Here is a 26,062-nt window from a genome sequence, read left to right as displayed (position 1 = left end):
CCGGGCGGAGCGGTGACCGCCCTCGTGGGGGGGTGTGTGTGTCGTGGCCGTGGCGGGGGGCTGCCCGCGTCCCGCAGCCCGGCGGCAGCGCGCAGTGAGGCGGCGGCGCCCGAGCGGGCCCGCCCCGCCCCGCGCCGGGTGCCCCGGCGGCGCCCGTGTGTGGACGGGGGCGCGCGGCCGCTGCGGGGGGCGCTGAGGCGCCACGCGCGCGGGGCGGGAGCTGCCCCAAGGGCCGGGCGCGTGCGTCCCCCGGGCACCGCCGTGCCCGCCCCCGGCCCCGCCGGGCAACGGGCGCCGCGCCCTCGCCGCCCTCCCTGAGGGGCAGCCGGGGCCGGCCTGTGCCCCCTGCCGCGGCCCTGTCGCACCCCGGGCGAGGGCGAGCCGAGGAGCGCAGAAACGCCGGCCGGGTGTGAGTAGTTGCGTTTTACCTGCAGCTTTCAGTCAGCTCCCGCCGCTGCGGAGCTGTTGGCAGGGCAGGAGCGGCGCCGGGGCCTGGCTCCGAGGACCGGGAGTGTCACCAGAGGGAGGCCCCCGGGGGTCCCTCAGGCGTGCCTCCTGCTCTCGCCGGGCGTGCTTGTTAGCGCTGGCTAGCGCCTCTCGTTGGCCAGTCGCCCCCGGTTTATTTGCTCTTCCCAAAAACGCTCGCTGACCTTGGAGACGCTGGGGAGTTTACCTGGAGGATGTGTTGTGGCTGTCGCGGAGTGCGCTTTGTTCCCTCTATAGGCTGCGATGCTCTGCACTGTGTTTTCAGTCGTAACCCTGAAGCTCCCCACATTTTCAGGAGATAATGGCAAAGATATCAGAGCTAGCAGAAATGTGCAGGTTTACGTTTGATGCTGAAGCCTTACCATTTGCACCGTCCTCTCATTTTCTTGGAGTATTTTGGCATACAAAATAATCTGCCAGCACTCTCGAAACACGCCTGTTCGGAAGGCATCGTGACTGACAGGAGGGGGATGCGAGTAAGTTCTATTGCAATAAAACGTGTACGCGCATTACATTGTTTGCAGGCGGCTTGTGTATTTCTCTCCCAGGCGCTGTTGTGAGCTGTATGTGCAACAGTTTATTTCTGAAAAGCATTTTCCGTCATGAGGTTTGTACCCGTAGCAGAGGGACAGGCTACGTGCAGGGAAGGCAAGTTTAGTCTGCTACACAAGTGTGCTCCGCTGCCAAGCTTTTCTCACTGCAGCAGCTGATAGGGTGCGGCATCTAGTTCATTCATATCCTCCAACTGCAAGAAGCAGTAGTTTAGACTGCTCTTACCCATGATAAAAGCTACCTGATTTAGCTTTAAAGAAGAGCAAAGTGATTTCTAATAAACTATCACTTAGGGAGGCTGAGTGACATTTTATCCTGAGGAGTCATTTCAGAGAATTTCAAATAAGGCATCAAAGAACTTTAGCCTTTCGAAAGCCGCTTGCCTGCCAACAAACCTCCCAAGTTTGACACTGTATCCTGTCTTTCCCAAGGCTGTTGCAGAATTTGCATCAAATGTTGGCTACAACAAATATAATAGGAAATAAAAGTAGAAACACACTTTTCAGCTACATGCTTTTCCCTACTGGAAGAATAATACAAAGCAGATTGAATTATTAAAAGGTTGAGATTTCATCCCCACCTCTCTGTCAGGCATTTCTCTGATCTTTACTACATGAAGGATAATCGGTAAGCATCAGGGAAGAAAATCTTGTGGAGTCTTGAAACATCCTGACAGGACCTGTACGTTTTGCAGTATGTTGCATTTATATTTCAGGAACCTGAAAAAAAGCGGGGAAAATGCAACATCTGGCAAACAGAAAAAACAGCATCAGAGATGAGTGAATTCAAGGGTAAAATGGTGCGTGTGTGTAATCTAAATTCCCCCAAACCCCTTCTGTCTTGAATTCCTACCTGTAGGTAAGTGGCCAGTGCTGAAAGAGTACCGGTACTGATCCTGTAGATAACATTTTAGGATGGCATGATCTAGAGTAGTGGTTAAGTAGCAGTACAGGTTGCTCAGAGAGGTTGTTTAGTCTCAGTCCGTGGATATTTTCAGAGCCTAACTGGATGAGGCCTGGCACAACCTGATCTGGCTGTGAAGCTGGCTGGCTTTGATGGCCTCCAGAGGATTCCTTCCAGCCTACTTTTTTTCCTGTGGTTCTGTGAATACATGTTCTGTGCCAGGTAGTTCCATGGCTAGTCCTACGACAAAATTAGTGTGTTGAACTTCACTGACTTTGTCTGGCCAGCCTGCATATTACCATCTCACATGATGGCAATCTGAAAGTGTTATTTTCCTAAGACCCAGGAAAGTATTTAAACACATTCTTATCTTTCAACTCAGGCAGCTGCTAAGCTGGTATCCTACAAGACAGTGATTTTCATACATCTACATCTAAGATGTGAAGTAATTGTAGCTGTAGACGGGCAGCTTTGCCTGAGTCAGCAGTGTGTTGGCAAGTTCATAAAAATGATGAAAACAAAGTTGTAGGCAGTACTTTCAAAACATTGTTACTCTGATGTCACCAGCCAAAAAAAACAGGAAGTAGTTTGCCAAAACTCAGTCTGTTCATATTCTTAAGAGGACATCTCCATCTTAAAATCTGTAACACCAGTAAAACCAGCTGCTGCTTTTTTGTGTGTCGTGACAGCTCAGGTTAATGAAGCTAAGCCTCAGATCTTGTCTCATTTTTGCACAAGCAGATTTGGAAAGTGAAAATAACCCAGTTCCATGGGCAGCGAACAGCTAAAACTTAATCGTGTTGTATTCATTGCTGTCACTTCTGAGTAACTGAAGCCTCTTCAGTTTAATTTTTTCATATAATACTAACATATAATTACCATATAGGCAAAAAGCACAACCTGTATACCAGTGCCAAAGGACCTAGATTAAGTGATACAATATTCTTTAGAAAGAAGATTCTTTCTGTTTCAAGGGGATGTGTTTCTGCTTATAATGAGCTTCAGTGGCTGTACTGTTCTGCCATGTCATGAAGAAAGCAAGCTGAGAAATAGAGATTTCCCCTACAAAGCAGAAAAACATAGGAAAAATGTTCATTAAAAATTAACATGTTATTTAAAATTAAAAATTATTTACTATTAAATGTTAATTTAAAAGTAACATTTTGGCATCCCTCTTTTCTGACAAGAAACTAAATATGGGCCACTGGTAAAGAAATAGCCAAGAAGGTCTTTTTAGAATAATTTCTAACATTTGTGACAGGTGGTTTCTGTGCTAAAAACCTGCTGTATGTCACTATGGGGGAAGCAATATCTAAGGTACAGCAGAGATCTGCTAATGTTTGCTGAACTTAAATGTTGTCTGCTGCTTTCGAGCCCTAAAATAAAGTTTTAAGTTTTGAGTAGTCTTAAGAATGCAGCAGTAACATTAGACCAGATTTCCATAGGAAAAAAGAAGCCTTGGCTTGCTGCATGTTTGAAGCGTCAGGGACATGGAAAACAAGAGTAGTGGGCTAAATTCTCCGGTTTGATCATGCCTCAAAATGGCTAGAAGAAAGCACTCGAGAATTTTGAGGTACCGGACTCAAGTTCACGGGTTGATAGCCTCTGTGACGCAACTATATCTCTTCGTTCGATGCCTGTGAGAATAATCTGGAGAGAAGACAAGGCACGGTAGAGCAAAATCCTGCTATTTGTGGAGGTGGACAGGCAGAATGACCATAGATTTCCACATACCCTCTCCACTAAGTGGAGAATTGTCAGCTTGATGTCGACATTCACAGTGGTATCGGGGATATGTTATTAGGGTGTATTACATAAAACCCACCTCAATGGTTGTCTTCCAAGAGTAATAATACACAGAAGTCCTATACTCAATTTATTTAGATTGATTTATATGTCTCTAAACTACCCTCACTTTTCGTGGAGAACAGATCCCAACAGCTTTGTTTCTTTACTGATAATTTCCCAGTACGGTTTTTCAAAGTTGCAATCAGAGAATTTCCCTTCTTTTTGTGAAAGTTTATTTCCTTATATTGTATAGATTTTGATATGTACGTGTATATATATGTATATGTATGTATATAAAAAATATTTCCAGATATTTAGTCCAAATCTTATTTTTCCGTTTTGCAGTTTTGCCTCTCATCTGTGGTAATCTTGATTTTATATCCTCAAATCGTAGCTGATTCCTGTCCCGTTTCACCTGATAATACGCGAGTTGGTAAGATTTTGTTCAGCATTCCATTGATAGCATGGGAAGAGTTTCAGCCTGTGGAGAACATAATGAAAAGCAGCATTATGGATGGGGACCAGTCTGTAAGGGGCTGTAATAGTGAAAGACCTACTTAGCATTTAGTAGAAACACTCAAACGATGATACCAGGGTGCTTCCTTTAAGCAAATGGAACAGAACTTTTTGACACTCTACGTTTCTTGGTAGGCTTGCTTCTCTAGTTTCTGTGAGACAGAGAGGATGAAGAATTCTCTGAGATACCAAGAAAATGCAAAGAAAAGAAAGAATGAGTACAAGCCAGGTGGGCCTTTTAGAAGTCAGCTGAAGAAAGCTATAGGCCATAGAAAAGTTGTATGGAAAGGCCATAGCTGACCTTCATATAGGCAATATTCCAGAAAGAGGCTATCTTTCCCAGAGCTACAGAGGTAGTGGCATGTTTGTCTGGATAAGCTGTTCTTGAAAACCTCTCTAATATCAGGTCATCCAAAAAAGATACTTCCCTGTAATGGCAGACATTGCTTGTGATTTTCCTTAAATATTAGGCTTGATTTATCTGGTGAAATACAAATCATATGGTATTTTGCTGATTGACTGGATACCGAGCAAAACCAAATTCCAAATCAAATACAAGAATAAATGCAGTTTATTATACTACAACACGATACAAGAAAATAGCATGCAATATGACAAAAGGAAACAGTCCTAGTTATTAATCACAATATGATAAAGGAGCAATAGGAGCGAAGCACCAAATCATTATTGCAAAGCGTTACAGAGACTGAGAAAAGGACACATCACCAGCTACCACCTTAACACCATCCAGGCCCACACTTCGGCTGGGAAGCCCCGCTGCAGCCGGCACCAGGAGTCTCTCGGTAACTGGGAAAGTTCCTACGTGGTGTGTCCACCCGTAGGTGAGGCTGCTGTCCAGTCCTGGAGCTTGCCTGCCTTTACACTCAGTGAAGAACAAAAATAGTTTACACACCTAGTGTATGTAAACTTTTAAGTTTAGGTGAAGTGCAGGCGTGCGCTGTCTCATGGTTGGTAAGCTTCACACACACCAGGGATGTTGGCCAAATGCCCAAGCGAGGTGGAGTTATCGTCATGACACAGCTGCACACAGTATTTACTGTCTGGATGGTCCTGCTCACGTCTTGCTTGTTCAGGGGGCTCAGGACAAACACCACCTGCTCATTAAAGTTGTCTTAGAGCTCCCTGAGCTCACTGTCCAGGTTAAACAATTCCTAATTAAAGACAAAGACTTCTTCATAAGCAGTAATCAATTTCATAAATTTTTCATCATGTATGGAAACAACCATTATTATTTTTCTCTTTCGTTTACACAAGTGTAGGACTCCTACAAGTAAGACATGGACTAAGGTCAGACCATTTCAATAAGGTGATAAACTAAACCAGTACATTTCCTGAAAACACTGGCATGTGTTTTTTTCCCATCTAGCCTCCTGCTCTGCTGTATCAAACAGCTGTCTAGCACCGAGTAACAAACTTCCCACACTGATCAGGAGATGTATGTTCTTCATCCAAATGCAAACATCTGTTCAAAACTGGAAAAGGTCCAAGTTTTCTGCTAATGTGCCTTAAAAGAAAATAATGAGTGCAAATTAGTAATCAGTTGACTTATATTAACACGTAGAGGAAGGCAGCTGCAATATCCAGCTCATCTTTTTCTTCAAGCTGATGGGTTCTGTTTATCTCACCATGAGCGGAGTGAAAAATGGAATAAAGTTTGCAAACTAGGGTTTACTTTGTGCTTTATTTTGTAATGACTATTTATCTATTTTTACAGTTCTTCCCATTCAGCTTCCGTATTCTAATCCCACGGCTGTACCCAAAAGTGTTTTGAGAATTTGATAGGCCAGGGCAGGGCCTGTTAAGGAAATTCACTTTTATGTGAAGTCATTGCTTCCATCAGAGCATACTGACACGCTGTCGCTCTGCTTTGAGCAGAACCACACTGCTCCTTTTTGAGAGTATCCGCTAGGTGCTATGGAGCATGCTGGCTGGCATAGCTCCTTAGAGGAGGGGGACACTGCTGACCAGCCGAGGGGCAGTGGATGGCTGCTGCAATGGGTAGAGCCACATGGATCATTCCCTGTCGTTTAAAACATAGATCTGTCTGCTCGTGGCTAAAGTGACATGCCCCTGTTTTCCTCTCCAGGAAACAGCTTTCAGACAGTGACTCTTCTTCCTCACCTACCATTTTAAAGCATAAATGATCCGGTGGATTTGCTTTCCAGCTCCAGAGCCAATCACCATGCCAAAGAACTGGCAAAGTGTGCTAACGATGTTTAGGGAAGCCAGGTGAAGAACGTTAACAAGTTAATCTTATGCAAGTAAGCGACAACCGTCTTTATTGTCTTGCTTGAGCCCTGAGGCTTGATCCTCTTCCGTTCAAGTAAATGGAAGAATCCAAGTGACTTTAACGGAAAAGAACTGAGCCCCTTTTGCCCACAATAAACAAAGGATTTTTTTGTGTGCTCTTACCTGAGCTACACGCTAACATGCATGCTGTGTTTCTGTGATTCTGTTACTCAGCGCAGGTCATGTGAAAAACACGTTCTTACTTCTTCCTCTTACAAGAAACAAACATACACAATGGCACCTTTGTAATCAAGATTGTGAAATGAGGGCAGGCAGTTTCAGTAACTGATGGTTTAAGACATTCGTAATACTCTCCCCTGTGTGGATATTGATTTTCCTTTCCAACTCAGGAAACGAAGGTGGGAGTCATCCAGCCAAATATGTCGAGTGAGAGAGAATCTTAGTATAAGTAGGTCTTGCCCTAAAAATGTCTCCATTGTGAGGGGAACCCAGGTCTGTTGCTGCAGATGTCAGTGAAATGAATTCCATTCCGTATGTGGAGATGGGGTAATTACATGCCTGTAGTTATCACTTATAATTTCAGAGTTCCCCTGAAATCTTGAAGAGAGTTTTAGCATATGTCATTACAACTCCAAGCCAAACAGGAGGAAGCTTCATTTTATTTCCCTAGTGTGGATTTTTTTTTTCCTCTTTCAAATCTGCTTAGCCAAACCTAGTACAAATGTTTAATCTCTAGTGCAACTGAAATGTCACTGCAAATAGCACCAGAGTAACTTCCTATCTTCAAAATAACTAGCACCAAGTCACCTGCATTATGTGTTTCTTAGGGGTGCTGCTGCTATGCAAGTTTTCTGGTGCAACCACTTACTCCAAGTTACCAAAAATTAGTATTATTCTATACTACTAACATATGATTGATGTACACTTTCTTCCAGGAACTGACAGTTTACATTTGCTTTATTATTCAGCTGTAATTGTGAGAATAATTATTGGTTAAACAAGATGAAGAGATGCCTAGCCTCCCAACCATCCTCTTCCCCAAAATAATAAACAGAAACGTGACGTTTGCTCCAAACTAATGAAGAATTTGGGGTGGAAGACCACTGTCAAACCATGGGCAGCATCTGGTGGAATATAGTTTGTCTCTTCGACTGCAGTTAAAATGTAAACACCAGAGGATTTAGAAAATCAGGCAAACATTGGTTTGATCAGCTTTCTTAGTAGTGACAAGTAGCTTCTGCAGAGTGTGGTTCATCTCTGACAGAGCAGTCCATTTGGGCCTAACAGTTAATGTTGCTTGACCATCAGTGACTAGTCAAACTTCAAAGGGCTGTAGGCTCAGATGTCAGAGCCAAACAATGCTTTTTTAGTTGTAGGAATGCTACCAGAGGAACAAAATACCTAACTGGTAACCACTGGAACTCAATCGTCCATTGCCTTAGCAACAGGCAGTTGTGCTCAGAAATTACCATGTGCCGTTTTCAAAATTAGCCTACGATGTATTTGAAACTATTACCAGTTATCGACACAAAACCTGCTTTTGTGAGCGCTCTTACGTGTCTTCAGCGCAGGTGGAAACCTCTGCTGCCATTTACAGAAGGGCAGCCGTATGTCTGAACAGTCACTTGCAAGTGCCGGCAGCACTCTGCTCAGGCCGGCTCTGCGCTGGCGAGTACCCTGGCTCAGCAACCGTCTGCCTGCACTCACGGGGCTTCCGTGAAATGGCACAGGTGTAAATTCACGCAAGGAAGAGGAGCGGAATTAGTCACAGCCTAAAAATGGATACTTCCTGACAGCAGATTTAAAATGGGAGGCGGTGCAGTGGTAGCAGGCATAAATGACAGTATTTTCTTAAAAACACGTAACCGAGCTAGTGGGAATACCTTTGCTGTGGCAGCTAACAGAACCACCTAGAAGGCACGCAAATACAAGTGAATTGTTAAATGGACAGAGTGTGCCATATAACACACCATGCGGAACATGGCAAAAATGCACATTTTAGCTGAAAGAAAACCTTAAAAAAATATTCTACAAAGCAGATATTGCTGTTAGTGTCTCTGCAGTTTGGAACTTAGAAATCGGGGTGACAGATCTGCCTAGTGAAAGAGAGAGACGGCATCAAAGCCCTTTCAATGCGCACTTTTTTTCCTCAGGCTCTGGATTACTAGACCATGTCAGCTCACTGTCATCCACAGTCAAGCCAAGTTTGATTTTTGAAGTATTCTCTCCTGTTAATAAATTTGGGGACCAACATTTAGCATAAACTACGAGTGAGAGATTTTTGTCCACACCAAGAAAACCAGCCCAAATTGTTAAGGTGCTGCAGTGCAATCTTTAGGGCCAAAAAAAAAAAAAAAAAGAAAAAAAAAAAAAAAGAAAACCAAACCCACATCAGTCACCAGCCACTGCACGAGCTTCAGCTTGTCTACACAAACTTGTCTGCGGTCTTCAGCCTGTACCGCACGTGCTGCCTGCACTACAGAGGGATGACAGCTCATGAAACATTAGCTGCATAGAGCCTTGGATATATCCTTCTTAGCAGATGAAACTAGGACACTGGGATTTCATTAAAGTTTCTCAACCAAAAAACCCGAGAACTTCTAGAGCTGTGCCCTAGTTTAGTTGTTTCTTTTGGGATGGGTTCTTTGATAGCATTTTAATTTGTAATCTCCGTTTTCCCATGTACGTATAGCTGATCAGATGAAGAATTATGGGAGAAAAGAGAAAGCCGCTCGAGTAGTTCAAGTGGCTAAGACAGCAACCAAAATGACAGCTCCAGCCAGGTGGTTTGTCAGCCCCTCGTGCACCCTCGCAAAGCTCTCGTGTGAAGCGGTCAGAGCTGTCGTAGCTAGCTGTGCCCAGAGCTGCTCCCCGCTCTGCACGTGCCGGGCACAGGGGTCTGACACTGCAGCCAAGATGTCACCGTGAGGGTGTTGCTGGAGGATGCACAGCAGACACTGGAGACCAGCAGGGTTTGCAAACGGTAGCGTGCCCGCGTACAGGCCACGTGCCTGTAGCTCGGCCGAAAAAGCAAGACACTGCTAGTTTAGCAAACCTGGCCCCACCACAGGAGCTTCGTAAATACCGAGGGAGAGGAACCGGAAGGCAGCGGTGGCTCTGGGCTGCTGGGTGCTGTTTGGGGAAGGGGAGCATTAATCGTAATGTTCTGGGCCTGAGGTACCTGAGCTTGGGTGTTATTCTGGGGATGTCTGCCAGCGCTCTTCTGGCCTATTTCGTACCCAGACACGACGGCAGGGCAGCAGAGGGCTGAATTCCGTGGAGCCGAGCACAGCGATGTTAGCTGCTTGACATACCAGACGCAAGAACGGCGCTGCCTATGGAACGAACGTGGTGTATCAGCACGGCCGGCACTTACGTGCAGGACTGCGGTGGGCAGCGGCATCTTGCATCAGGGACCCAGAGCGGGCAGGTAGCGCCGGCGGCCCTCACCGGTCCGGGGTGCCGGCCTTCCCCGGGGAGCCCCGGCAGCAGCGTAGGTGCTTCCGTCGGGCAGGGAAGGAAACCCTGCGGGCAGGGGCGGCAGCGGCAGGCGCTCCGCCAGGCGCACCCCGAAGCCCAGCGGCTGTCAGGAGAAGCGGGGTCCCGCCACCCGGAGCCGCCGCCGGGAGAGCAGCGAGAGAGCATTTGCGGCGGGTGCCGCGCCGCCGCCGCGGGCCGGTAAAAGGGGATGGCCTGAGAGTGAGCCCCGTTCTGTTGGTGCGCCTGCGCACTACCTGCGTGTCTGTGGCCGTGACGAGAGCCCGCCCCGCGCTCACCCGCTCGGCCCGGGGGCGTCTCGGCGGGGAGTGCGTGAGGCCGGGGCGGGCGGGGGCGCGGGTAGCGCCCGGCACTCTCTGCCGGCGGTCCGGGGACTTTCCCCTAGGCGGGCGCGGGGCCCGTGAGGAACCGTGTCCTCCGTGCGTGGCCTAGCGAGCAGGTCTTCAGAGCATCCCGCCCTGCTCCCGGGGCCGCTCCGCCTTATACGGCACGGCAGCCAGGAGCGCCTGCCGGCCAGGGCGAGGCGTGCTGCCGCCCCGCCCCGCTCTCCGCTGGCCCCCGCAGGCGCTGCACAGCCCGGCAGCCCGCGGGCCGTCCCCGGCGGAGCCCTACGGGCACGGGTGGCCGCGACCCGTACCCCACCGCGGCGCGGCCCCGCCCCGCGACAGCATTAAGCAAATTGAGGGCCGAGGCCCCGCCCCCGCGGCGGCAGCACGAGCGGCTGCTGGGCGCGCAGCCACGCCCCCCGCCGCGCCCCGGCCGCGCCTGCGCGAAGCCCGGCAGCCGGCGCCCTCTAGCGCCGCCGTGCGGCCAGCGCCCCCCGCGCGGCGGAACCCCCGAGCTTCTGCCCGTAGCCCCCCGAATCGGTACGGACCCGGCCTCCCGCAGCACCGGCAGGACGTGCTTCGGCTGCTGTAGCAGCCCTCAGAGGAGACGGGAGCCACGGCCGGCGCCTGCAGTCCCCAGCACTCCCGCAGGGACCGGGGCCAGCCAGCTTGTTTCGGTTGGTTTCACGGCCCCCCCAGGGCAGCTCTGCACACCCGCGGTGTCAGCGCGTTCGTTCTAGCCGGTCCTCACCAGCCGCGCCGGGCGATTCAAGACCAGCATCCCACCGGCTGGAGACCACGACGGCGCCTGGAAGGGAAACCCAGGGGTTTTAGAGCTGACAGGACTATGCAAACCCTTCTTGCCACAGCCGGTTCTTTGAAAAATCTTCATTTCTTCCTCTAGAGTTAATCAAATGTTAATAAACTCTCATTCAAATACTTAATGCTCACTTGCTTCTACGGCAGATTCTGCTTGTTGAGCTGCTTCCATGCAGAATGTGAAATAAAAATAACACACTTCAACTTTCAGTTTATATTAAGAGTAGCTATAGACTCGTCCTTTAATGAATCACAACCAAACATCAAAGAGGAATAACATTCAAAAATTTTTTAATAAAGTAAGCTAAAGTCAGGACTTAAAAAAAAGGCATCTAGCACCTCAGCCTTTTAACACAGTTACCCCCCCCCCCCACGAGGTCGGTCAACACCACAAACTTTGCTTTACAGATGGGAAACACAGGGTTTCACAGGGCAACACAGGCTGCCGTTCTCAACCGGAGACCTGGAGATGCCCAAACAGCCAGCTAGAAAACACTGTACTTCAGAGGGCACAGGACACAACTCCTGCTCCACAAAAACAGTCATTCTGTGTCTCCACCTGAACGAGGTGAGGATTTAAAAACAGATCTCAACGCTTCCTGGCACAAACACCACGACTCCTAAGTACAGCACAAAACTTGCTCTGCACTAGAAGCACGCACCAGTTCCTACGTGGCGAAAGACGCAATGTAATGAATGTGTTGCGTTCCGAACATCAGGCGGTGCTCCAGAAACACCGAGGGGAAAACTCCTGAGAAACCCAACCAGAGCGAAGGGCGGGCGACCGAGGGCGCAGAAGCACAGGGGTCAGATGGAGGAAGCTCTCAACCAGCCATCGGGAAGCACGAGCAACTTGCCGGCTTTCAGGTGCTACAGACTGGACAGCCACTGCTGTTCAAAATCTTGTGGGTACAGTGTAACACCAGCATTGTGGTTTAAAGTCCCAAAATCACACACAAAAAAAAATCTGAAGTCTTTTAAGTGGACGTACATACTACCGAGACCTCAGGAATTCCTATTCGCTCCTGTAGTACTCGATCAATGGATCTGTCAGGTGTAAGGTTGCCACAAAATGATGCTAACTACTGTAATTGGACAAGAAAAAGTCAAAATAGCACTGAAGACATTATGGTTTACAGTTACATGTCATTATCCAATAATATCAAAACATGCAGTTTGTGCAGGTATTTCAGTAACATTGAAAATAAATGTTATTTATTTTCAATGTTACTTTATATATTATTGAAGCAAAGAACCACTTTCTTTGCTTCAAACCATTCTGTACATCATGTAAAAACGTAGCAAAGGAAGGGCTCCGTCAGTGTGAATGCTTCACAATACACTCGCTGTCTCTAGCAGACAGCAGCATCTTCACTTTGCTTATCTTGGTGGTACAAAAGCAGAAAGATATTCCATAGGTCCACTCTATTGGTTTTACAGTATCTCAGCTATGCATCCAAAGAAAAAAAATCTCATCCTTGTGGGAGTACGCCTTGAAGCCACTCAAAGTAAAGCTTTTCTTAAAGTATCGCAAAGTTATTGAAATGGCTACAGTATTTAATAATCAAACTCAAAGTATTATAAAAGCATATCCCAGAGGTTTTGTTTCAGTAGCAGTCAAAATATGCTTAGTATAGAAATCCATATTTATTTGGAAAAAAAACGTAAATTATATTTCACAATATAAATTAGAACTGCTTACAGAGTTTTGGTGGCTGAAGTAGCTGTGACTGGACTGCTAACTGGTAATTTGACAGTGTAACGATAAATGGGATCTAACCTGCTAGTACGTTAAATGGGATCAGGGTGTCATTTATATTGCGAGCATTAGGTAAACATCCCATAAAAATAGTCAACCAACTATGTACTCTCCTAGTATGAAGAACAGCGAACGTTATGAACAACAAGCCTGAAACAGATGATTCAACTTTTTGATTGAAATTCTTAAAACAACTTTCAATCGTTCAAGTATTATGGTCCCTATATACATACTTCTATGTGGCTAAAAAAGACGTTACGGTAGACAACTGAGCACACTGCCATCAAATCGTAAGAATTACAAAATTGTCAGGTTTTAAACAGCAAGTTGTACCTTAATCGTTTAATTAAAAATAGAAGAATTAGGTAGACTATTTTGCAAATAAAACAGCACACTGGTGTGCTATATATTAAGGCATACCTTTAAATGCGCACTTGTTGTCTCTAACAAGTTTTATACAATTGCTACCAAGTGAAAAGACTATCATTGTCTTGCAAAACTGAGAAAGAAATACAAAATATCTGGAAGCCTACGTTTTTGAAGTACAAAACGAACCTTCAGTCCTTGTGTTGAACTACTACTATACAGGTACAAACTGCTATTCTCCCCTACAAGATCTCACGAGGATTTCTTAAAGCTGGAGGTAAATTTGAAGGTTTTGATTCTTCATCCAGAAGTACCAAATCTTCAATTTCACTACCTTTGTATTTTCTTTTGCATATCTTCACAATAACTTTCTTCTTGAGGAATAACTTCAAAGCTTCTCTTGAAGCAACCGCTTTGGCATTTTCCATACTTTTACCACAGCCAGTACCCAAGTAGACAGACTTGCACCTCAGTTCACAAACTATATTTTCTAGAGAGCTCTTATTTTGAGGCAAGTCTGCAAGTTCCTTCAGGGGAACAAAAGCAACATCTAACGTAGCTTTTACAGACTGAATAGATGAGTTTAGAAGTTCTGCGTGGTTTACGTTAGGACTGAAGCCTCCAACAGCAACCAGCTTCCAGGCTACAGCTTTGTACAGTCTGTTGAAAAAAGGCTGCCTTTCCTTCGCATCTTCACTGGTCAACGGCTTGCACAAAGCCTTAGCGGGGCTTTCACCTGCCTGCGAGCCACTCTTGGAAGCCTGCTGCAGTGAACCTGCCTGCGTGCCGCTCTTGGAGGCCAGCAGGGAAGCACCTGCCTGAGCTCCACCCCGGGAGGCCAGCGACGAGGGACCTTGCTGAGCGCCGCTCCGAGCAGCCAGCAGTGAAGCAGCCACCTGAGCGCTGCTCTTGGAAGTCAGCAGTGAGGAGCCCTGCTGAGCACCACTCCGAGCGGCCAGCAATGATGCAGCCACCTCGGCACTGCTCTTGGAGGCCAGGAGTGAGGAGCCTGCCTTAGCAGTGCCCTTGGAGGCCAGCAGCAGCGAGGCGCCCGTCTGAGTGCCGCTCTTGGGGGCCAGAAGCAGCGAGCTGCCTGCCTGAGCGCTGCTCTTGGATGCTGATGCTGGGGCACCGGCTTGTGTTTTGGAAGACACCAAGGTAGTGCTTGTTTGCGGGGTGCTCTTGGTGGTCGGCGGCACCGTCGCTGCCTGCGGGGTGCTCTTGGTGGTCGGTGGCACCGTCGCTGCCGCTGCCTGCGGGGCGCTCTTGGCAGCTGCTGGCACCGCCTCTGCCAACGGGGTGCCCTTGGCAGCTGGTGGCACTGCACTTACTGTAGTTTTCTTTTCAGGGGATGGCACATTTTCAGATTTGCTTTCCTTAGGTGGATTTGAGCAAGGCTTCTCTCCTGACTCTTTTTCAGATGAAGATGGGGTTTGTTCAGTCATACTTTCAGCATTAGCAGATTTTTGTTCTGTTTCTACGTCTGATGCGGTGACCATTTCTTGATTTGAACTGCAAGCTGACTGGGAGCCTTCTGGATCTTTGCTAGTATCTTTTCCCTGCTTTTTTGGCGATGCCCGCTCTGTTTCCTTCAGGGCTTCTACCTTGGTTGTTTTCACATCCTTTTCAGTATCCTTACAATCTTTGCTTTTCTCAACAGCTCGCTTCTTGGAGGGCTCCTCTACCCCTTCTGCAAAACAAGTAAAGTGTGTTATTTTCTTTAATTTCTACGCTATGAAATATCCATCTAGAGACAATTTATCTGTTTTCTAAAACTTCTAGCAATAACCTCTGTGAATTCAAAAAGTAGGTACTAGGAATAGACGTGGAACTGTAATTGCAAGTATTAACCTACTGTTTCAGGAAATTTTAGTATTTTTTGGCAATAGACCAAAAATACTCAGGTGCAAGATTTCAGGTTTTGGTTTGGGAGCCATAATGCATTTCTATTCTTGAAGTCCAAACCAAAAATTACCAGAGTACATTAAACAGGCTATCTGAGCTGACGAAAAAACCCCAACCAGCCAAACCAACAAAAAAGCGTACTTTGTCAACTAACATCATAAACACATCCTTTAAAACCCCACTTTAAGAATTTCTTTAAGCAACTAAGTTTCCCACAAAGCAACAACACCTGACTGGCGCTTAAAGGCAGAGTAGTTAAGAACGAGTTTAAGCTGGAGTACAACAGCAGACGTTGCGTTAAATAAATAATCAGCTTAAAGGGCGCCAGTTGTAGCAGTTCAAAACAAGAGCTCCACGTCACCAGCGGAATGTGTACGCATTACATCTCTTTGACAGGTATTATTTGAGGGGGAAACAGCACAGAGAGGGGAAACGGTTAAGAAGGAGCTTGAAAAGTAAATTATTTCGACTAGTTTCTAAGCCCGAGGTAAACGGCGAACATGAAAAAACAAGCATTTTCTAGACTCCTATGTATTGTCACAGCTATGATCTGCTAACCATTGCTACTTGATATGCCTCTTTTCTTCACCTTGGCAACCAGTTCATCTCTCGTGGTGCGGACGGGCGCGCCGGTCACCTGGATGCCATCGGCCATTTCCAGCGCCTTCTCCATGACCTGCGGCGGGTACCTGGAGGGGCGACAAGGGGAGAGCAGGGGAGGGGAGGGCAGGCGCGTCAGGCGGCCCCCGCCGCCCCCGCCGCCGCCGCGGGCCCGCCGCCCGGCCGCACTCACCGGCAGCCCAGGAAGACGTGGTTGGCCCACACCATGGAGAGGGACACCAGGCGCTGCAGCTCGGCGCTGCCCGCCGCCGGCGGCGCCCCCACGTTGCGCAGCAGGAACTCCCGCCGGTGCCGCCAGTGGTGCTCGGGCTCGCAGGCCCCGCGCAGCGCCTCCGCCCACGCCACCTCCTCCGCCGTCCGCCCCAGGGGCTCGGCCGCCGCCTTGCCCGCCGCCATGGCCGCCGCCGCCGCTCCGCGCGCGGGGCCCGCCTCCGCCCCCCGCAACGGAAACGGCCGCGCCGGTGCTTCCGGCCGCGCGGGATGACCTCACAGCCGGCGCGCGCGGCAGCCGCCGGCCGCTGCCCCAGGCTGCTTTGCGGCGCGCGCGCCGCCGACGGCCCGAGGGGGGGCCGCGCCCGCCCCGCCCCGCCCCGCCCCGCCCCAGCCCTGGCGGTCCCTAACGGTCCCTAACGGTCCCTGGCGGGAGGCGGGAGGGGAGCGGGGTCCGCTGGCGGTGGGTGAGGGAGGGCGGCAGACGCCGCCCCCGGGACGCCCCGCCTGCCGGGCTCGCCTGGGCGCGCTCCCGCGTCGGCGCGTCCCTGCGGCCGCGGGTGGTCTCGGCGCTTCCCGCCTTTTTCCTTGTGTCCGCGCTGCGGGTGAAGCGTGAGGCGCGCCGCGCCCGGCGTGTCGCCCACAGGTGGTTGCGTTCGGGCTCAGGCTGAGGGGAGTGTGAGCTCCCCGCTGCCCGCCCTCCCCTCCTGCCCTCACGTCTGGGGGTGCTAGGGGAAGAGAGAGTATGGCTGCCCCGGCCACCCCCGTGCTATGCCTGGTAAAAGCGTGAACAGAAGTTCCGCTTGGAGGTGCGTTCCGGCCTTCCTGAGCTCAGAGTCGATGGGATCAATGCGTGTTTTTACCTCCTCGGCATGTGATAGGAAGGTCGTGGTGAGGAAGCGGGTGGTTGTAGCATTTTTGGGAAAACACTAAATGAAGGATTCCAAATGTGAGGGCTGCCGGCTGCAGAGGGGTCAGATACTTGCTCGCGCAGCTCTGTAGGCTGACTTGCTGTTGCAAAAGTTTACCCCAGTATTTGATCCGGTTGGAGAATTCTGTGTGAAAAAGTAAAAAGCATGCGGTGAAAATATCACGAGCTTCAGTCTGCCCAGATGGTGCTTGCTGAAAGTGCAACAGAGGAGAGAGAGTTTTGAATTCCAAAGGGCTGTCCCAGGAGAGCTGTATTGATTTTTCCCTCTGAATTAGAAGTCTGTGTTTGCTTAACTTTTCAATTTTTAACACCTACATGTCATCGTGACGTGAATTACCAGACAGATTGCATTTAAGGAAGGAGTGTTTCATGGAAATTATTACATAGTAGTTTTAACTTGCAGTACCACTGTGGTACAAACCTAAGCGATTAAGGAAACTAAGCCAGAAAAAAATAGTCCCAGTGCACTTTGTTAGAGTAGAAGTGCTTTGCCCTCGCTTTCTTGGTTAACCCGCGCGATGTTGTCCTGTGCATTGGCAAGAATAATTCAGTGACCGAGAGAGAGCGAACAGTAATGAGTGGGATAGGACCTGACAGACATGCTGTTGTTTTGTTATTTGCATGTAGAGGAGGAAAAGGGCAGAAAGTTTGTATACTCTCTGGTGTGGGTGTCTTGGAGCAATGGGTTTGTTTCGAAACGATGTCAGAAGGTTCAGAAGCAGTGCTGTGGTCTCCACCAGTGTAGCGTTACCCGTCTGTTTCCAGGCATTCATTGTATCAGTCCTGCATGTGGTTATCTGGTAATGTAGGCCTGAATATATGAAGGGCGTGAAATGTCACACTAGGGTTTCCACTTAGACATGAGGTGGGTCTGTCTTCTGGGCCTCTGAGCCTCTGATACCACAGTTCTTGACTTCGTGGTTGATACAGACCTTAGACGGGGAGGGTGAATGGAATTCCTGGCAAACAGGTTTGAGTTTGCACTCAAACAGACATCATCCATGCTGCCGGCCTGTTTGTTCACACTCTTCAATGAACCAGTTTGCTCCCTAATGAAGCCAGCTGGGACTTGGCCCAGGCTTGAGATCTGCCCCGAGGGGCAGCAAGAATTCAGCCAGGCCTGAGGAGCTGTAGCAGGACTGCCTGTGTGCTTGCAAAGGTAGCAGAGCAAACAGCACACAGACTTGAATGCCTTGTCATCCTCCACAACCACCTGAGCTGCCAAGTGAAGTGACTAAGAACTAGTCCGTGTTGACTTGCTTATATATCATTTAAGAGCAGGGGTGTGGAGGGTTAGACTCTAGAGGGTGATTGAGGCATCCTGTACGCTCAGAGGGATCCCCAGAAGTCACATTATGGTGTTGCTGGGTGAGCCACAGCTCCTGCTGCCGAACATCAGAGGTAGGCCTCCACATCTCAAGAGTTTTGTGTCTGCTTTTGGTTACCCATGTGCATAAGATTATATGGACTCACTCTGTGACTCCTGGGCTCATCCAAAAGTATTGTTCTAGGGAGAGCTGGAGACTCAGCACAGTTACAGAGCCTAATACGTTATCTGCTGCTAGAGTGGCTCAAGAACCGATTAGAACAACTTCTTGCCAGTTTTAGAGGAAAAATTAACTGAACGCTATTTCACCTCTTTGCCCCCTGACCATACGTGTGAGCACAAACATAGATGACAGCTGGAGAAAAGTCAGAGGGCAATCCTGCACACTTCTGGGATAGCTCATAATAGTTTTCAGCCGTAGTGAGCAAATTCTATGGTCTGGTACCTTTCTGGCACCTTACGCTGTTAATTTTGGGTTAATTTTTCTCTAATGCTCTTTCTACGTCGGTGTAGCTTTGTTGTTGGTGCGAAGGTGACTTAAACCAAAATCAAGCCTTTTGTCTTCCCTTCCTGTTTTTTCCAGACATATTTTGTAGTGTTGCTTGCATCATACTGGAAACAGGCTAGATCCCAAGCCCGGAGCATGGGATGTCATACATGTGCACACACAAACATAGGTGTATACCCACAGTGCTGTCTGAGCCCTACAGATGTACTGTCTCGGATTGATTAAACAAGCGCATGTAGTAGAAAAGAGAGGAAAATGCTGCTACTAATTTTAAAATAGGAAACAAGGGATGTTTTCATTCTCACCAGGAAAGGCAATTTTGAAGTTAAAACACCTCATTGATGGTGCTAATACTGTGCATTTAATTTTCAACATTGGAAGAAAAGAGATGGTTTTGTTCCCACTAGGGAAGGAACTTCTAAATTCCACACTGATAGTAGTGTTGTTAGAGTCATTTGGGGCTTGATAATAGCTTCTTTTGGCAAGATATAACTAAAATCTCAAGGTGAATCATGCCAGTGTCTATAATCACGGTTGCACCTGCACTTCCTGTATAATAAAGTTTATTTCTGCCTTTGTAAACCAGTGAATTATTATTTCTTCAAAGTCAAGTCCCGCTGAAACACAGAGGGCAGTAGCCCCATTGGGTTCAATTATGTTCTGTGCAGTTAAGGTTAATATATAGTGACACTCTTTATTCAACTTAATATGAGAAGTGTGACCTTAACATCACAGCAACGCAAAGATAAAGCTCAGAGTTATTGCCGCATAAAGGCAATAACAGAGGGGTCTTACTGGCCTGGCACAGTAAATCCTCTGAGCACCATCTGTAGGTTGGTCCCTGCTATAAGTAGTAAGTAAACACTTGAATGCTCTGGCTTAAGTTCATTAGAAATACAGCTTGAAGAAGGATGGGGAAGAGCTGTTTAGCTGTTGCCTAAGATAACGTATATGCTCTGCTGGAGCAGGTCGTTGAAGGTCTCCTAGCCAGGCAGGGGACAGCGCTTCCAGGGAGGTGTGTCTGCATGCGCCAAGGTAGCCAGTCATTACTGTTCAGTAAACTAAGCCTTGGAATAAAAGAAAATATTTGCTAAAAGAGCATTATGACTATGTAGGCTTGTCAGTGGAAGGGAAGTTAGAGCAAATCTGTGTTTTTATTTCGCCACGGTTGCACAACTGCTGTTATGCTACTCCAAGCAGCTCTGGATTACAAAATCATCCACTAATCAGATTTCTCAGTTGATGAAAATGTATTGTGTAACTGCAGTGGATAAAACTAAAGGTAAAAATGAAAAGCTTAATTGATAATAATTTTCCTTTATGCGTATGTGCTCTTATTACTAGCCTAAATACAATTTTGCATTTAGTACGATGTTATACTTGAAATATATAACAATGCCTACAGTTGGGTTGTCAGTTGTTGTCCTTTAAATGAGTTTGTTAAGCTTAACTGCAGCTAAAGGTAGCATATCATGTGCTAAATTTTGCTTGCTAAACTGTGCTTCAGGTGGCATACCATTTGCTAAAGATCCATGGCTCGATGCAAAATTTTCCATACAGAGTATGGAAGTGCAGGATGACTTTACTGTTACCAAACATGATGTAAGAACAAAGGCAGGAAAAACAAAGGGCTTTATCTAGGATAAAATGTGTGGAGATCTTATCTTTGAAGTACTTAAATGCCTTTATGCTCTAGAGCAGACTTGGGATTTGTCATGAAAAACTGAATTGGGGGGTTATCCGATCTTCTGAGTACACTTAGCATAATTTATAGGCCTTTGAAGAAAATCCACATGCGTGACTTAGCATGTGTCCACACCACCTTTGCTGCTACTGCAGACAAGGCTACGCCAGCTGTGGGCTGCAGGGCCCAAAAGAGACCTCTGTTTGCCGCTATGGACTGGGTCTCTGGGCTGAAGGTGAGGCTATGGAGACCATCCCCTGTGCTCCCAAAAAGCTGCTGTTTTCTTTTTTTAACAGGTGCCCAAACATGTCTGATAGGGATTGTGAGGAGACCAGGACCTGACTGGGGAGGGAAACGGTAAGTACAGAGGCAGGGGATACGGTGACACTGAAACTACTAGGGGGTAGAAGAGCTTGATCTGAGAGTAATAAGGATGGGATACTGGGATTAAGTGAGGAAGGAAATGAAATTTTCAAGGAGAGGCGAAGGAGAATGAGTTCAAGGCAAGGGGACAGGTACATATAGATGAGGAATCAGAGGGAGACTATATGCAGGGAGTCTAGGACTAAGAGAAATAAGAGAGGATGGATGTGGAAGCCAGTGAGGAAACCAGAATTGGAGTACGTTCGTAGAGCCGGCAAAATCAAACAGAATCAAGTCTTGATGCTGAGCAAAGGGACAAGCTGTGATGGGAAGGGGAGCATTGATGGGGGAACCACTGGAATTTGAACAGTTACAGAAAGGAAGGCTAAAACTCTGCGAGCACAGAGACATTAACCTTCCAGTGTTTTTTTCCACTGCAGTAGGCATCTACTAGGGTAAATAAGACAAAATATTCTGCCGTTCTGACTTAGTATAAGTTAGTTTCTTGTCTTCTCTCTGTGCTATAAAGGAACAAAAGAAATCCATTTGTTTGCAGAAATCCATCTTGCAAGCCACCTTTAAAAAGTTTTTAAGTAGGAGGCCTTAGGCCTTTGGCAGACAGCTCTACCCTAGAGTTGGAAAAAGCAAGAAAACAGCCTCAGGAATCTTAATGCAAATATTGGCATGAGTTCATTGTAATTCAAGAGGATTCAGGAAAGCACTAAAAGGGCAGGGAGGTCTTATCTGAAAAAAAAAATATCTATTATGAAGCTATAACATACTGAACTTTGTGTGTGTGTATATGTATGTATGCAACACATACACGTCTACATATATGCACATTTGTAATACAATATAGATATGTGCAAATATGTTTTGAAAATACTTGTCTTATTGAGAATGTAAGCACCTGTAAATCTAGATATCCCTGCTCCTTCAGTCAAACTATTCATGCCTTGGAGGAAAAGAAAAATTACAACTAATATTTTATTGGCTTGGGTTGTGGATAGGTACATTACGGAAATGGATGCTATTAAATCTTTATACCATACTGTACCAGTATGAATTTTGAATGTGCTACATATTTTGCAGGCACAAATAACTATTTTAGAAATGAAATAAGGAGCTTTCCTGAGACTCCAGGCAACGATGTCAGATCTCATTTGAATTACTGCTATTGAAAAATAATGGTTCTGTTTTTCATTATTGTTATACCAATATCTCTAATATCCTGCAATTTACCTGGTAGGAACAGCACCTCCTGAAAATACAGAGCTGTTTCATGTGCCGTGGTATTTTTGTGTATCTTCCCTGTGAATAGGCGTGATATTTCACATTAATTCCACTGGATGGCACTAAAGGAGACAAGATTGCATGGAAATAGCTCCAGAAGTTGAGTGTTAACTCCCAAAAAGTGAGAACAGCTTACTTTTTGTTCCATTACTGAAATAGACAAATGTGGGCTCATTTTCCATCCTGGTGTAATGATTTGTCATCAAAAGCAACTCTTCAACACTCCTAACTGTAGTTCCAGGTTTTGACAGCAGCAGAATTAACAGTGGAGGCAGAGTCAAGGTTTCTGAATCTGAATACTCCTTCTCCCCTCTAAAGGTAAAGGCTAAAAGATGTGGCTTTGGCCCATTCTGGATTCTTATGTGAAGGTTTACAAAACAGCTGAAGAATTTTTGGTCCGTGTCCTCTATGACTATACTGTTGATACTGGCCACTTCTACATTATGAGCAAGTGCAAGTATGTTAGCTTTTAAACTCATTTGAAAAAAAAAAAAATCAGCTACATAGGAGTTCATTCAGAATTAAAAGCTTCCACCTGTTGAGGAAATGTATAGTGTTTCAGAGAACCTCCTGACTTGAAACTCCATCTGCTGTCCCCACACAAGGACCCCTGTTTTTCCCTGGGTAGGGACTTTGTGATCCTGCCTGGAAGGCACACAATTACTCTCTGTCAATCAGACCTGTAACTTGGGAGTCGTCTTTGACTCCACTCTCTTTCTTGACCTGTTTATCTTGATGTATATGAATTTTGTTTCCTTTTCTTCTCTAAAGTCTCTTCTTATCTCTGTTCACATCACAGATACGCTTCTTTTGGCTTTTGTTATCGCTCATCCTGCTTATGACAGCTTTTTTTCCTATGCCTGACCTGACCTGTCAAAAAGGTCCCTTGAAACGCTATTCTTGCACTTATCTCCCTGGCCTATTTCTGTGGCTTCTTTTTGTACTTACCTCTTTAGTATATCTCCATAGATTTCCCTGTCTCTGCAAGCCCTCTAGCCCTCTGAGAGTGCAGTCTGACAATTTTTCTGGCAGCTGTGCTGGCCTAAGACAGTCTCTGCTCCCAGCCATTCGCTCCTGTCTCTTTGATATGCCCGCTAGTTTGCTGGCACAGTTGTTCAGTTCAGCTGTGTGGTAAACCAGATTAGGAACCTGATTTGGCTGAAAAGCAGTATGGGGGAGGGAGGAGAGGCACCTTTTTCAACCAGCTTATTTCTCCAAGCTAGTCTATCAGGCAGCACTTCTGTTGGTGCAGCTGAGGGGTTGGGTCTGGGGCAGAGACAAGTGGTGAGAGACGCGGGGATGCAGAACATCAACGGCTTATGCTTGTTTATGTGGTGCTGTTGCTAGTTCTTGAGTCGTGACCTGATTTTGACGATAGAGCTAAGCCAAGCTAAGAGCTAGCTGCTGCCAAAAGGGTAGTGCTGTTACCTCTTTCCTCACCCCTCGTCATGGGTTGGTTCCTGGCCCTTCCCTTGTGCCAACACTGGTGCTTATCTCACCCAAGTGAGCCAGTTGCAGGAGCTAACTGGGCGCAGAAGCGTTCACCTCTAAGGGTTTGCCTGGCTGTTCTGCTGAGTGCCCATGGAGCTCACCCGCTCAGCAGCAGCCGAGTGCTCCGTCAGCTCTGCCGCATTCTCAATTGCACCACAACACTTCACAACTTCGCCTTTTCCTGTCATCTACTCTCCTCTTCTCTCTCAGTCTCCATAACTACTCCATCTGCTTTTCTCATAATGTGTTAATGATGTCCTTTTGGTCACCCTCAACATATGGAGTATTCTTCCTGAAGCTATTGCTGCATCCTTCAAATCTCTCAAGATTTTTTCTACCTTGACATATAAACTGCCAGCTGATAACACCCGATTCAGTCGCTTGTAGGAATTTTGGATTTCTTTGCTACACTTAAATGTGTCCATGTATTAGCTTGAAATGTGCATACTTTATCAGTTTATTTGAGAAGCTAAAAGGGATTAAACTGCCACAGAATCTTTTTTTTTTTTTTCTGGAGGGGAAACAAAAATTCCCAAAGCTATGCCCTGAAGGACATGTACATCCCTAAGGTCATATAGAAATACCAGAGGCTGATTTTCCATTCCTTCACACCTTGGATCATCATTCATGCTTGTGCTAATGGACATAGCATTGCTACTAAGCAGTTTACAGTAACATCTTACAGAATTGTAAATTAGTGCCCCAGAGACAAGATAGCAGAGAGTCAGCTCTTACATGAGCAGCTGAGCATAGAGACTTTGGGATTTCTTTTCACTTAGTTGTTTTCATTGTTTGGTTTCTTTTTAGACACATGTAGAAGCGTATCCTAAACACATTTTATCCTAGTATTTGGGTATTCTAAGCATTGTTTTTCCTATTCAGTTAAATAGGAAAATATATGGAAAAACAGCAGTGAATGAGGCTTCATGTTGCCTTGGAAGCGATAAAATAAAATCAACTGTGTTTGCTATTTAAAGAAAAAACATGACAGAGGGCACCTCTACACCATGCAATAGAGCACAGGATTTAACAAAGCATATACTCCTCGAATTACTTGCAGAATAGGAAGCAGCAACTGTAGACTTGCATGTGAATGCTGCTGCACCCAAAGTGCTTAACCCTGTTGGTAGGTGGTGCTAATTGGGTTGGAGGTGGTGCTAATTAGGTTAGATACAGCACTGTGGTCATGTAAACCCACAGTGCCTGTGATCCTGGCTCAGACCTGGCTAGAGGATTCCACACGTACTGCTGCATCAAGTCGTATGTGCGCACCCGGAGAGAGAAAGTGTTTGCCCGTGGCCTCTTCTTCATTACCCCTGTAAGGTTTGGCTGTGGTAACAAAATGGATTTGCCACATACAGGTGTCAGGTGTGGCTTTGTGCCAGGGGCTACCTCCCTCTTGGAAAAAACAGAAGATGCCCTTTTAAGTATGTATTTCAGGCTGTGAGTTGTTACTGTGGAATAATGGGCAGCCAATGTAGCTGCTTCTTGAAACTTGTTTTACTTCTTAATTAAGACCATAAGCACTGAGGGGAGAAGGGGGTGGTAATCTTTTCAGCCACCATAACTTTATAGAAATTGTGAATATACTGCAAGGTCACGGAGGCAGACAGCAGTATGGCAAAGAGCAACGCACAGTCTCCCCCAGTACATTTATCAGGAGACCCACCTTCCCTCTTCAGGGAGACAAAGCAATGTTTCAGGTTAGAGATAACAATCGTGACTACAGCATAAATCTGTGTGTAACTGGGTGGCAAGTATATTCCCAGAGTATCTGACTGCAGAATTGCTGTCTTTTCAAATAACTGATTAATATATCCATAAACATAGGATTCTTTCAAAATAATTTGAAGATTCAAGTTGATGTTTGTATGAAGGTTGGTGCTTATTAGGGAGAAAAAAGGTAAACTGAAGAAGCAAACCAAAAACACTGTTCAAGAGGCAGTGTTCAGAATGACCTGTGGGATGGAGAGTAGTGGAGCATCTTTCTCCTCTTGTATTTTTTAAAGGAGCTCAAGCAGTCATTTGGGCAACTTCTGCCTGTTATTTAGTTTCCATTTGACAGACAGATGAGATAGAGGTTTTTATTAGAATGTAGTAGAACCATCAGTAATTAGCCCATGGCAAGTTAGTAAGGAACTATGCAGCATAATATATTTGGGCATAGTGGATTGAGATTTGACACCTGTGAAATTATGAAAATTAATAGCTTCTTGATAGTGGAGTGGTTGTTCGTGGTGTTTTGTAAATTGTTTAATGTCACAGGGAGTGATCTAGTTCCCTGAAGATTTGAGCAATCATTGTAAACTTTATAATGTCATCAACCTATTTTTTTTATCCAAGGTATGACAGTGATAGTGAGCACACAATAGCAGGAACATAGATGTTAAAAAATAATATTGCTAAGCAAAAGGCAGGCACAGAGTAAGTAGTCAAGAAAATGAA

At 46.6% G+C, this 26,062-nt stretch overlaps 1 protein-coding gene and 1 long non-coding RNA gene across 2 annotated transcripts; one reads left to right on the top strand and one right to left on the bottom strand.

The window, feature by feature from the left end:
- Window positions 1-428: 428 nt before the first annotated feature.
- On the top strand, window positions 429-4,014 carry LOC129735346 (uncharacterized). The gene is made up of 2 exons (XR_008730863.1): window positions 429-962; window positions 1,754-4,014. It is a non-coding gene; the product is annotated as an uncharacterized LOC129735346 (long non-coding RNA).
- CDKN2AIP (CDKN2A interacting protein) lies at window positions 3,805-16,282 on the bottom strand. The gene is made up of 4 exons (XM_055701637.1): window positions 15,983-16,282; window positions 15,748-15,878; window positions 9,893-14,974; window positions 3,805-4,210 (listed from the first exon to the last, which is right to left on the bottom strand). The coding sequence occupies exons 1-3, from the start codon at window positions 16,204-16,206 to the stop codon at window positions 13,527-13,529; spliced, it is 1,803 nt and encodes a 600-aa protein (XP_055557612.1). The 5' UTR covers window positions 16,207-16,282; the 3' UTR covers window positions 3,805-4,210; window positions 9,893-13,526.
- Window positions 16,283-26,062: the final 9,780 nt, after the last annotated feature.

The sequence above is a fragment of the Falco cherrug genome, chromosome 1 (assembly GCF_023634085.1).
Source record: "Falco cherrug isolate bFalChe1 chromosome 1, bFalChe1.pri, whole genome shotgun sequence".
In the NCBI taxonomy this organism is placed as follows: Eukaryota; Metazoa; Chordata; class Aves; order Falconiformes; family Falconidae; genus Falco; species Falco cherrug.
The sequence above is the reverse complement of the archived record's forward strand: the minus strand, read 5'-3'. Positions and strand labels throughout refer to the sequence as shown.